Source organism: Acinonyx jubatus, chromosome D1, assembly GCF_027475565.1.
Source record: "Acinonyx jubatus isolate Ajub_Pintada_27869175 chromosome D1, VMU_Ajub_asm_v1.0, whole genome shotgun sequence".
Classification (NCBI taxonomy): domain Eukaryota; kingdom Metazoa; phylum Chordata; class Mammalia; order Carnivora; family Felidae; genus Acinonyx; species Acinonyx jubatus.
The window spans coordinates 57,733,427-57,745,648 of record NC_069390.1 but is presented as its reverse complement, the minus strand read 5'-3'; the positions used below and the strand labels follow the sequence as shown (position 1 = coordinate 57,745,648).

General features: G+C 51.7%; 1 protein-coding gene across 1 annotated transcript in view; it reads right to left on the bottom strand.

The window, feature by feature from the left end:
* Nucleotides 1–1,164: 1,164 nt before the first annotated feature.
* Nucleotides 1,165–12,222, bottom strand: part of DGAT2 (diacylglycerol O-acyltransferase 2) — a 31,680-nt gene continuing 20,622 nt past the window's right edge. Inside the window, exons 4-8 of the mRNA XM_015073899.3 lie at nt 11,921–11,991; nt 5,368–5,572; nt 4,576–4,750; nt 3,990–4,192; nt 1,165–2,352 (exon numbers count right to left, since the gene is read on the bottom strand). Of these exons, the coding sequence (XP_014929385.1) occupies nt 2,198–2,352; nt 3,990–4,192; nt 4,576–4,750; nt 5,368–5,572; nt 11,921–11,991 (809 nt within the window). The 3' untranslated portion in view covers nt 1,165–2,197. The remainder of the gene's footprint in view (nt 2,353–3,989; nt 4,193–4,575; nt 4,751–5,367; nt 5,573–11,920; nt 11,992–12,222) is intronic.

Genomic DNA, 12,222 nt, shown 5'->3' with positions numbered 1-12,222 from the left:
CCCCATTGCAGACCCATCTACCACCACATCCTCCTTCAACTCAGCAGTGCTGTTTCCCCTGTCTTTGTTTGCTGCTCTTCCCAGCATTTCCTTCCTGGCCAACTTCTAGTCACCCTTCAAATCCCAGGTTGACATTGAGGTCCCAGTTCAACCAGGCATGCCATGTTGTATGCACAGAGGAGCAGTCCTTGAAGTGGATGAATGAATGGCAAAGAAACTTAGGCGGTGGCAAAGTTGGAATGAGGTCATTTGGTCTCACCTGAGAGGGGTTCCCAGCTGCGTAGTACTCATTGAATCAAATGGAATTAGAACAGAGAGAGGTGGCATCTTGGGGGACCAGGGTGTGGCATGAAATCATTAAAGCAACAGCAGGCTAGCTCTCCCTCTTTGTGGTATAACTGAGGCCAGAGGCAAGGAACATGGCTTGAGTGATCCACGGAGGACCCTTCTAGTTCTGCCATCTCAGGACCTTAAAAGTGGACAGTAACCCTCTGCCACACACAGTAGACAGCTGTGAGGGGGCTCCAAGGACCCTTGCCTCTAGCCATTCATTCAGTGTATCATCCTCTTGAGAGTGAGTTGGATCTAATGGGGAGAATATGGCAAAAGTGACAGGATATCACATCCGAGATGAAGTTATAAGAGAATGTGACTTCCACCTTGCACACTCTCTCTCTGGCTCTTTCTGCTTACTCTCTCTGATGAAGCCAGCTGCCATGTTGTGTTCCATGAACTACTCCATGGAAAGGCCCGTGTGGCAAGCAAGCTAGAGTGGCCTCTGGGCAATAGCCAGTGAGGAAGTGAACACTGCCAGCAGCTGCGTGAATGACCTTGGAAGTGGGTCCTCCCCTGGTCAAGCATGAGGACGACTGCCGCCTGTCTGATTATCTTGACTGTAGCCTTGCGAGAGGCCCTGAGGGAGAGGGTTCTGCTAAGCTATACCTCGGCTACGGACTCTCAGATTGTGTGGTGGACCCAGTGTTGTGTGAAGCCACTGTGTTGTGGAGTCATTTGTTACACAGGAAAAGATAACCAATACTACCGTATGGCGTGTAGACCATGTAGACCAAAGGAGCAAGGGGGAAGGCTTGGCAGGGAGCCCAGATGGGACCATAGCCTCCCCAAGTGTCAGGGGCAAGATGCAGGTGAAGTCCCAGCAATAACTCACAGAGAACTCTCGTTTTCGTTTATTCGTTTTGGAATTTACAAAAGTGTGACATGGGACAATCATCTCATCAAGAGAAAACAGAACACACAGAGGGGCTGGGTTTCTTCCCTGGTTCCTCCCCTCTCAGAAAGGCACAAATATGTGAGGCTTGGGTTCGGGGGCCTCCTGTCTTAAGACCAATGTCATGCTCAGAAGGCCAGGCCCCTCTGTGAACAGGATGAGGGACCCTTTCCTCACACTCATACTTGGGTTATGGGCTAAACAAACCGAGGCCACTGGGAAACATGTGAATCAGGCCAAGTCCAGGTCTGTCCTGGGCACATGTTGTCAGCACCCTGTGGAAGACTAGTCACTCCAACTACAACGTGGTGGCTGACTAATCCTGGAGGCGGTGCATCTGGGACAGCGCTGTCCCTAGCACAGGCTGATTGCCACCCTGGTTCTTACCCTGGAGGCCTCAGATTTAAAAGACTAACTGGACTGGAGCTGGAGCATTCCAGATGCTCATTACTGCACTCTTCAAGTTGGGGACAACTGTGCCCTCTAGGTCTTCCCCTTGGTATGAGGGGCCAGGCCTGCAGTTAAGTGTGGGGTAGGTATTTTAGAATAGAGGTGTTTGTATTAGAAGTGGCTCCTGCCCCTCATCCTGCAAGTAAAAAGAAGATAACCTAACCCCGGTCTGAGTCGCCAGTGGCTGTCCTTCTTTCCCAGTTAACCAGGACTGAGTTTTGTCTGTAATTTTGGGGAAGGAAGAAGAAGGATTGCTTGAGAAACCATAAAGGCCCAAATGCGTCAGCCACCACCTAGAACAGGACAAATTGGAACTAAAAGAGTTGGAAATATTCACTTTTTCCTTATTAAAAAAGACCTAACATTTGTAATGGTTTAACAAAATTATTATAATTTCTTTTAAATAACCCACAGACACCCATGACGCTTCCAAATTTACAGAACAAAAAAGCATTCGAGAACTTGGTAGAAAACGATTTGCAGCTGGTTCCTCCTAGGAGCTGGCCCCTGAGGGCGGGCTCAGTTCACCTCCAGAACCTCAGTCTCCGGGAGGCCGAACTTGGTCTTGTGCTTGTCGAAGAGCTTCACCAGGGCCTCCATGTACATGCTGTGGTACAGGTCTATGTCCTGCTGGGTTGGGTGCTCCAGCTTGGGGATGGTGATGGGCTCACCCACTGCAGGGATGGGGCAGAGGCCTCTGGTTAGTCAACCCACTCAGGCCCCCCGTGAGAGTCTACCATGATGTTGATAGCAGTGACCCTGCTCTACGTGCCAACCATGTGCCAGGAACTGTGCCAAACGTGCTCCACCTCAGGTTGTCCCTGTTACAGGGGAGAAGATGGGAGGCTCCAGGGCATGGGAAGGGACCTGCCTCAGGCCACACAGTCACTAAGAAGCAGGTGGGATCAACACTGGCTGCTCCGAAGGCACTCAGTTGGAAGGTCCCATGTAAGAGTTATGGGACCAAGTAATGGCTTTGCTCTTGGTCTGCTCTAGGCAAGTCACTTTGCCTCTCTGAGCCTCAGTTCCCTCACCTGTCACATGGGGCTCCTTCCGCATAGGACTTTGATTAGGATTTTGAAATCACATGACATGCTTTGAAAAGTGTGCTGAGGGAGGAGGAGCCCAACATTCATACATCCATTCATTGCTTTATTTTCTGCATCTCCGTATTCAACTCATCCCAAAGTCCTGGCAAAGACATTTCGGAAATTTCTCCCAAGTGCATGCCCTTCTCTCATCACCACTGCCATTCCCTTCGTCCCTAGTGGCTACCACAGGGGCATCCCGCATTGGTCTTGTGGCTTCCATTTTTGACCCTTCTAACCCATTTTCTATCCAGCAGCCCAAGAATCACTTTAAAATGCAACTCTGAACCTCTCCTCCCCAAAGCCCTCAAGTAGCTTTCCATTCTTAAGGTGAAGAGCAAACTAGTTCACACTGCCCACAGGAGCCTGTCCCTCTCCAGCCACACGTGTGCATGGATATGTCCCTGCTGCCTCAGAGCGGTCAGACTGGGTATAGGATTTGCACGTAACGAGTCAAGAGTGAGTCTGGGTCCTGTCACACAAGATGCAGGCAGTTAGTCTTTGTACAAATACAAAGCAAAACACCTGACCCTGATGACTCAAAATATCTACGTGAGCTTTGGCCCCTAAAGTCCATGGCTTGCGGCCTACACACTTTTGTGTGATCTCTGGCTTGTGAGACACACACACACACACACACACACACCCAGAACAACACAGCTGAGGGACAAGTGCTGCCAGTTTTTGCTGTACTTCTCAGAGGACTATGCTCCAGTCATGTTGATGTTTTTCTTTCTGTTCCTCAAAAATCTATACAATCTTGCTGCGGGAACTTCACTGAAGCTAATGTTTCTGACAAAAAAAAAAAAAAAACCCTCTCTTCTTCCTGTGTTTTGCTAGATAATTCCTATTCAGTTAGAAGTGGAAGAGTCACCACTTCTCGGAGGTCCACTGCAACCCCCCAGAGCACCCTGTACGTTCCCCTCACACCCCCTCCTGGTCTTTGCTTGACAGACTGGTCTTCCTGATCTTCCCTGACAGACTCCTGGGCCCTGCAAACACGGACCGTTAAGTCTTGTTTTCTCATCTGGCGCTGCTTGGCTCACAGTGATGGAACTATCTCCACCCCCACTGGCCGTTCCCATCAGCACCCAAACATGTCCACAGCTGCATGATTTAGAGCATGGACATCAGAGCCAGAGGGCCTGCATGTGAATCTTAACTCTACCACAAACTAGCAGTGGGGCACCTCGAGTTCAGGGGCCGCAGGCAGGGGAGCTCACCAATGGTAGTGATGGGCTTGGAGTAGGGCACCAGCCCCCAGGTGTCAGAGGAGAAGAGGCCTCGGCCATGGAAGATGCACGGGGCAAAGCCAATGTACTTCTGGAACTTCTTCTGGACCCATCGGCCCCAGGAGCCCTCTTCAAAGATCACCTGCTTGTATACTTCATTCTCCCCGAAGGAGTAGGTGGGAACCAGGTCAGCTCTGGAAGGGAGAAGCCAGAGTCAGTCACACCCTAACTGCTGGCCTCTGATCTTCCAGCAGCATGACTTATTTGGCCCCAGAGCACAGTCTTGCACATGAGCTTGGCCTGTAGCCCACCTGCAGGAGCCCAGGAAACACAGGCTGCATCTCTGCCCCACTCAGACACTCAGGCTACACTTGGGCAAACTTGGTCTGAAGCTCTGGCATCCAACCTCTCCTCTCCCACAGGATGGCAAATTCCCATCTATGCCTTCCTGGGGTTTGGGCCTTGCTTCTAGGAGCAAGGAGTTGCTTTGTTTGGGCCAAACAAAGCTTTGGAGGGCTGTGCATGCATGTGCATGCTGGTGTGCACGCGTGTGCATGTGTGTGCAGGAGGCACTTACCCGTGGCGTAGGGCCAGTTTTACAAAGCCCTTGCGATTGCGCAGAGTGACTGCGTTCTTGCCGGGCATGGAGCTCAGGGACTCGGCTGCACCCCCCACTACGATGATGATGGCATTGCCACTCCCATTCTTTGAAAGCAAGTAGTCTATGGTGTCCCTGTTCACAGGGCAAATGCCTGGCAGGGAGAAGGACATAGAGTCAGGGCTGCCCATAAATGCACTCCCTACCCCCTTCACACAGCCAAACATAAACAGAAAGAGCCCTGGCCTTAGGCTCCAGACCTAACCCAGCCACTAGAAGCTGTATGGCCCTGCATAAGCTATTTCTTTTTCTGAGCCTTGGCTTACTTATGTGTAAAATGGAGATAATGATACAAGGTTGTTTAGGGAACTTGTTCATTTGACAAACATTCCCCGAGGTCCTAACACTGCCAGGCTATTGCTAGGTGCTGGGGATCCCAGCGAATCAGGGTGGCAGGGGGCGCAGGCCGGTGGATAAGGACAGATCCACAGAAAGTGATTAGGCTGTGCAAAGGGCAGCACAGGGGCTGGGTTGCCCAGAAAAGGAGTCAGAGCAAGCATCGTAGGGAAGATGTTATCGAAACCGAATCCTGAAGGATGCATGAATGACCCTGCTCAGCCCTGACCCACCATGCCTATGGCCGACTGCACCTCTGAGCACAGGACCAGCCGTTGGGGCATGGTATATGGGCTTCCTGACCTCTCTATCACCTTGCTCAGTGGAAAGGCTCAGGCCTGGACAAGAGTGCAGCAGGGGCAGGCAGATTCTCACCTCCAGACATCAAGTATTCCCTCAGCACCGGCATCCGGAAGTTGCCGGCCAGCGTGGCCAGGTAGGGCCTTATGCCGGGGAACTTCTTGCTCACTTCTGTGGCCTCTGTGCTGAAGTTACAGAAGGCACCCAGGCCCATGATGCCATGGGGGTGGTATCCAAAGATGTAGTTCCTGGTGGTCAACAGGTTGTGTGTCTTCACCAGCTGCAGGGTACAACTCAGGTCAGAGGAAACTGCCAGAAGGGTACCGGGGCACGCCCAGGAGACAGGGGAAGGACTGCGTGTGTCATGCCCGATGAGACTCTGGGCCTGAAGGACTGGAGGGTCTCTGCACACCTGACCTCAGACTCTTGGCAATTGGCATTTAGACTGTGAGTCCCCAGGAAGGGAGGGGGAAACTTTCTCTCTCATGCCCTTACTTCTCCAGCCAGACACAACAGGTCCCCTTATCTGTACCCTGCTCTCCTCCTGGACCCATTCTCCTCATCCAACCCCTGCCGCTCTCAGATAAAGAGGGGTGTCCTGTTTTCGTTGGGGTAAAGTCCACATCCTTCGGTTAGGGCAGAAAAGGGACAATGCAGCTGGCCTGAATGGAAACTTCCTTCCAGGCAGCAAGGCTCAGCTGCGTTGCTGGGGAGTCAGGCAAGCAATAGCCCTGTGCCGGCCGCAGTGGGGGTGGGGGATCAGCTGTACGGCCAGGCAGCTGACCTGTGGTACTATCAACAAAGCTGGGATGCTCTGAAGAAGGACTGGCTTCCATGAGGGCTGCCCCCTCCCCTGGGGCTGGTGGCCTGGAGGGGTGGGTGGGTGGTATAGTTTTCCTATACCCTGAGGCACCTACCCAGCATTGCAAGGAACTTGGTAGGGGTAGAGGCACTGAAAGGGATGGAAAGCAAGGGCATTTGGCTCAGAAAACATCACTTCTTTTCTGATTAGACAAGTAATAAATAATCATAGAGCATTTAAAAAATACAGGAAAAGGGGCACCTGGGTGGCTCAGTTGGTTAAGCATCCCACTCTTGATCTCGCAGTTTGTGAGTTTTAGCCCCACATCGGGCTCTGTGCTAACAGTGCAGAGCCTGCTTAGAATTCTCTCTCTCTCTCTCTCTCTCTCTCTCTCTCTCTGCCTCTCCCCCACTCTCTCTTTCTCTCTCTTTCAAAAATAAATAAACATTTTTTAAAAAATACAGGAGAGGCGCCTGGATGGCTCAGTCGGTTAAGCGTCCCACTTTGACTTAGGTCCTGATCTCATGGTTCGTGGGTTCAAGCCCTGTGTCAGCTCTGTGCTGACAGCTTGGAGCCTGGTGTTCTCTCTGTCCTTCCCCCATTCACGCTCTGTCTCTCTCTCAAAAATAAACATTGACAAATTTGTGTTTAAATACAGGGAAGTAAAAAGAAAATCCAAAGTACCTGTCCTATCTCCAATCCTGATAAACCACTCTGATGTGTTGAATCCTTTTGTCACTCAAATACACAGATGCTCTTTTTTAAAAACCACAAAATTAAGGGCACATGGTTGATATCATTTTTCTACCAAGCATATCATAACTATTTTTCCTACCACGATCCCTCATTAACATGTCTCTCATGGCTGCATTATTCTGTCACACAGCTATGCTGTACAAAATAGAATTATAATCAAACTCCGATTGATGGATCTTTAAAAACCTTCTAAAATTTCCTTCAGAAAGAATGCTTCCACAAGTATCTTATTTTTGTCCGCATATCTGATTGTTTGACAAACTTCTAGAAATACAATTCCTGGGTCAAAGGGTATGAACATTTTGGTCTTGTGGGCTGCCCTGCCTCTAGAGGGGTGGCACCGATAACATTCCTACTTGCTGTGTTTGAAAGTACCCACGTCCCTGCACTGGTGCCAGCTAGAGGCAAGGCATGGGCCAACGGCAGAATGTCAGGAGCCCGGATTTACCACGACTCCAGGTTTGGGAACCCCCATCTGAGGGAAGGATCTTGTGCTCAGTCTGGGGCGAGGGGGTGCTGGTGGCTGGCCCTGGGAAGCTGACATCTGAATCTTCAGGTGACAGAGGCCAGAGGGGGATGGTGTCGATGGTGGCCGGCACCATTCCCAGTTTGGTAAGTGCCAGAATGTGCGCGAGCAACACCCTATGAGTTTCACCCTCTGTTGCTTGGGCCTTCCTTACTCTTCCTTTTCCTCTTTGCCTTCGGCAAGCACATTCAAGTTGTTCAAGAACTCAACCAACTCGAAGCTGCCCCCTACATAAACGGGAAACAGCAGCAGTGTAGGTCCTGACTATTGGGTAGGGGGCAGCGAGGGGTTGTAAAGGGGGCCTGGCTTTACACGAGCCTTGCAAGGAAACTGCTCCGAGATTTTGCCTCCTGAGGAGCAGGTATGCCCACCACACTAGCTCGCAGTAAAGTGGACCCTGGGGCTGGCTTCTAGGCGATGGAATGGTGTCAAGGTAAGAACTGAGCAGCCAGCACCGCATTGGTGACCTGCCCCAGACTGAATGCTGGGTCTGGGAGTCCAAGACCTAGAATGGGCTGGAGGAACCTTGACCTAGGCCGTTTCTTTGATCACAAGGTAGAGACTGAGGCCTAGAGAAAGGAGATTGCAGCGAATCCTACACCACCTCTAGACCAGGCCACCCAGTGGGCTCTTCTCTGAGCCACTGGGATCAAGTGCGCCACCTGGTGGAAGCCCAGCTGGCTCTTTAAATCAACTCCCCCCATGTGTCTATCTGGTGGGGCACTTGGTTAAGTGTGCTACCCCGAGGTACACTGCAGGTTAATGGCCCTTAGGGCAGTCACCGGAAGAACAGGCATCTGGTCGGCTTTGATCTGTCTTCATGCCACACTCCCCTGCCCCCCAAGGCTGGACAGAGTGTCCATTCTGGAGGGAGAAGGAAGGCACTGACACGCTGGCTCCTGTGTCCCCTGTTTCCCATGGCAGAGTCGCAGCCCCAGAAGTTTCCCAGGCCAGGCCTGCTTGCTAACATGAGTGAGGAACACATCCTGGCAAGTTGCTTCTCCCATGCTGCCTCCTAGGGCAAGAAAGGTGCGCAGATAGGCTTGTCGTACCTTGGCACCAAACAGAGGAAGAAATTCAGAACCAGAGAGGAGCAGAGACTTGCCTAAGCTTACACAGCATTGCACGAAGGCAGAGGAATGTAGGAGGGAGAACATGGGCCCTGAAGCCAACAGCTTTGGTTCCTATACCTGCCCTGCTCCTGCCTTGCTCTGGGACCTCAGGACAGTCCCTCCTCCCTGGGCCTCAGTAGGACCGTCTGGGAAATGAGCAGATGGACAGAGAGATAATTCTAAGCTCAGAGAGTCTTTCCTAATCTCCTCTCCAAAGATCCTGCCTATTCCTCAGGGATTAGTGACCCAGGCACTTCCTCTCCTCCTCCAGGTAGCTGGTGGTCCTGGTGGCTGCCGCTAACACATGAGCTCTCCTGTGCGGGGAGAAGGGAGGCTCTGAGGGCTCACTGAGCTGCTCTAGTGGCAAAGCGCCATGCAAAGAAGGGAGTGGGGAGGTGTGGGTGGTGCGTACAGCTAGAGATCATTCCATAACCACTAATATGAGGCCAGAAGAAGCGGGAGGACCAGAAGGGCCACACAGAACACCACAGGGCGTCAGCCCTGACGTGAAGACACCAAGGCCAAACCCTCCCTGCACAGAAGAGGAGCCCGAAGCCCTGAGGATCAGGGGCTGGGCCAAGATCACCAATAGGTAAGCGCAGAGCCCAGGCTGAGGCTCAATGCCCTGGCCTGCCTCATGCCCAGGCTGGCTTTGGTCCTGGTGCCTAGGGGCCCTCCCAGGGCCAGCTCACATGTGCCCTGCAGCTCCAACTCCCAGGTGAATTCTTGGAATGGAAGTGTGAAAAGGGACACAGGGTTTGTTTTGGTTCTTTTGGAAATGTGGACATCAGTGGGAGGGGCACCTGTTTGTCCCAGCTTTGACCAAGGGTCACTGGGTCATCCTGTTCTGGGTGGAGGAGGCTACTGGCCTTGAGGAAGTTTCCAGAGGGATAGGCTGCTCTAATCACTGGGGCCTGGCCCCTGAGGTAAGGGTCCCAGCAGAGAGAACAGAGGCCATAATCCCTCACATCCAATCATAATTGACCACTTTTTATTATAATAACAGCTCCATTTTGCAAGTGAGGCTAACGAGGCTCAGCGAGCTTGAGAAAGTGTGTCTTGTGGTCCCACGGGCAGAAAGTGACAGTTTAGCAGAATCTGCCAGATCGTGAGCCCACCTAAACGGGACCAGGGCTGACTCCTATGTGTCCCCATGCCTAGCACAGAGCCCAGTGCTGTACAGGGAACAAAAACTGTTGGTCAATGAATAGAGTGACAGAGCAGGAACTTAACCCAGGTCTCTAACCACAGGCAGAGAGAGGGAGACCCAGGAAGTGGGGCTCAATCCAATGGGGAAATCCGGCATTGCAGCTCTTCCAGAGAAACAGGCAATAGGAATTTAGTGGGGAAAAGCCTGGGGCTTGCATTCTAGTACTAATGCTGGCACAGACTTCCCGTGCAACCTGGACTGGACCCTGCCCCTCTTTGGGACTCAGTTTTCTCACTTCCAGACTGAGTGGGTTGGGTTTTATGATACAGTATTGTCCCAGCAACAACAGCCTTGAACCCCCTGCAGCCAGAGAGATGGAGTCAGGGAAAGGCAGGAGTGGGAACTCTGGCCCCCAGGATCCTGGGAAAACTGGCTCAGACTGGGGTGTGCAAAGGACACGCCCTCCCAATACTGAGTACAGTGGGGAGGAATGGAGGGTTACCTGGCCACCTCCTCCGGGCAGCATGCCAGGATGTCTAGTCGCTGACTCACAACAGCAAACATACACCACCCTGCACACATTCACTCTCACACACACTGCTTCTGCTTTTCAAACCCCACTGCCTTCTGCTGGGTTACCCTAAGCAGCTAGGATGTGCCAGCGCTGGGATGCTCAGCGAGCTGGCCAGACAGGTCTTTCCCCTGCAGGAAAAACCTTCAGGATTCTGCCAGAGTTAGCTACAACCCCCCAGCATTGCCCACATGCACCATGGCCCACATGCCTCTGCCTTGCCAGCCTGGCTTGTAAACTGTCAGCCGACGGCCAGAAAAAGATGAGAAGAAGTCCAGACCAAGCCACCATTTATACCATCAGGACCTTGAGGTTGGCCCCAGAGAAGACAGGTGCTTAGAAGACCAGTGTGTACCAGAGCAGCCAATGATACAGAAGAAAGAAAACTCAGAGACCAACTTAGGTTTAGACTACGTTGGGGAGACTATGGGGAGACTGCATGCTGGTAGGGATGGTGCCTCACTGAAGGTCATACTGGGCTCTTCGAGCCTACATCCTCCAAGCCTGAGGGAAGCCTGAGTACCTACGTGAGCTTATTTCCTACAGCTCTGCTGTATAGGGAGACAGTGTGCTGTGAAGGGAACAGTCCAGACCTGAGGCAAGACAGTAATTGGAACTTCAGCTCAAATTGCTCCTAGCTTCATTCAGCTTTATTACTCGCTGGCCTTCAGGCTTTTCTTCTGTGAAAGGGGGATAAAATGAATACCCGCTCACAGGGTACTGTGGGGGTTAAAGGGAACTCCTTGAAGAAAGGTGCTGGTTTCTAGAAAGCTCCCAATAAATGGAGATCCTCCTTCTCCACTCTACCTCTTCAACATCCCCCACACTCCAGACTTCTTCTCAAACTCAGGTGCCTATGTGCTCATTGGTTTCCATGCCTCTTCAGTGCTACTCCTCTTTAAGATGGAGTTCTAGGAGCTCCAATCACTTCCTCCAGAAGCCTCCCCTGAGCACTTCAGCAACCAGGGCCTCGCTCTTCTCTCACTGCACATCTCATTTCCTGGGCCCTAATTCCCAGGGTCATGAGCCCCAGCGACCTACCTGCAACTGGCCGAGAGAAGCGATATTCTTCAAGAGCTTCAGAAGGAAAAAAAGCCCCCCCACACTTACTGCTTTAAGTTGCACCCGTGGTTCAGGTCAGATGGACTTGAAACTACCTTAGTGTTGCTCTTGATAAATCACTGCCATTTTAAGTTGTGCCTTTAATATTGACTCAAAGGCAGACAAGCAACGGCCATAATATCTATTGTATGTGCTCCTTCTATCACAAAGGATCTCAGTGTCCGAAGCCTCTTTTACCCAAATGCTAGAACAAGTCTTGTTTCCCCAAGAAACTTGCAAGCTTCTTCCTTTCCCAAAATAAAAACCAACAACTATCATGTTTCCATGTTTGCCCTGGCTGCCAGGAAGCTCAGAGTTGACCACGAAGCTCAACCTCTGCAACTTTGTTGGACTCGTATGGCTGAAATACTAGTATTTTTTCCTTCAAGTCTTGACTTTTCCTTTTACCCAGTATCACACTGTATGTATCCCAAATTGCCTCAAATCCTGCATCAGTTGGGGTAGAATATGAACATATGTTCATAGTGGAAGTGGTCACATGGTTCAGCTGAGCACACTTGGTAACTGTGGATGGATGAATTAAGGCTTAAGTTCCGATTTCTCAACCATTTCTGTCCTGATACCCAAGGTAACACCCACAAGTCTTTACCTGGATGGGAAAGTAGTCTCGAAAGTAGCGCCACACAGCCCAGTTTCGGACCCACTGTGATCTCCTGCCACCTTCCAGGAAACAAAATACAGCATTGAGAAGGAGTGGGAGTAGGGGCGGGTGACGCGTGGGCAAGGCAGATAAGACAGAGCCCCTGTGAAACCCTGAGTTGGGGGCCTACCACCCTGTGGAGCATCTCCTCCCCCCTTCCTGCCAGGCCCTTTGCCACCTTTGTTCCCTCACGTTATGCAAACCCTTGACTGAATGGGAGCTCCTCTGAGGACCTGGGTGGTGCCCTCTGA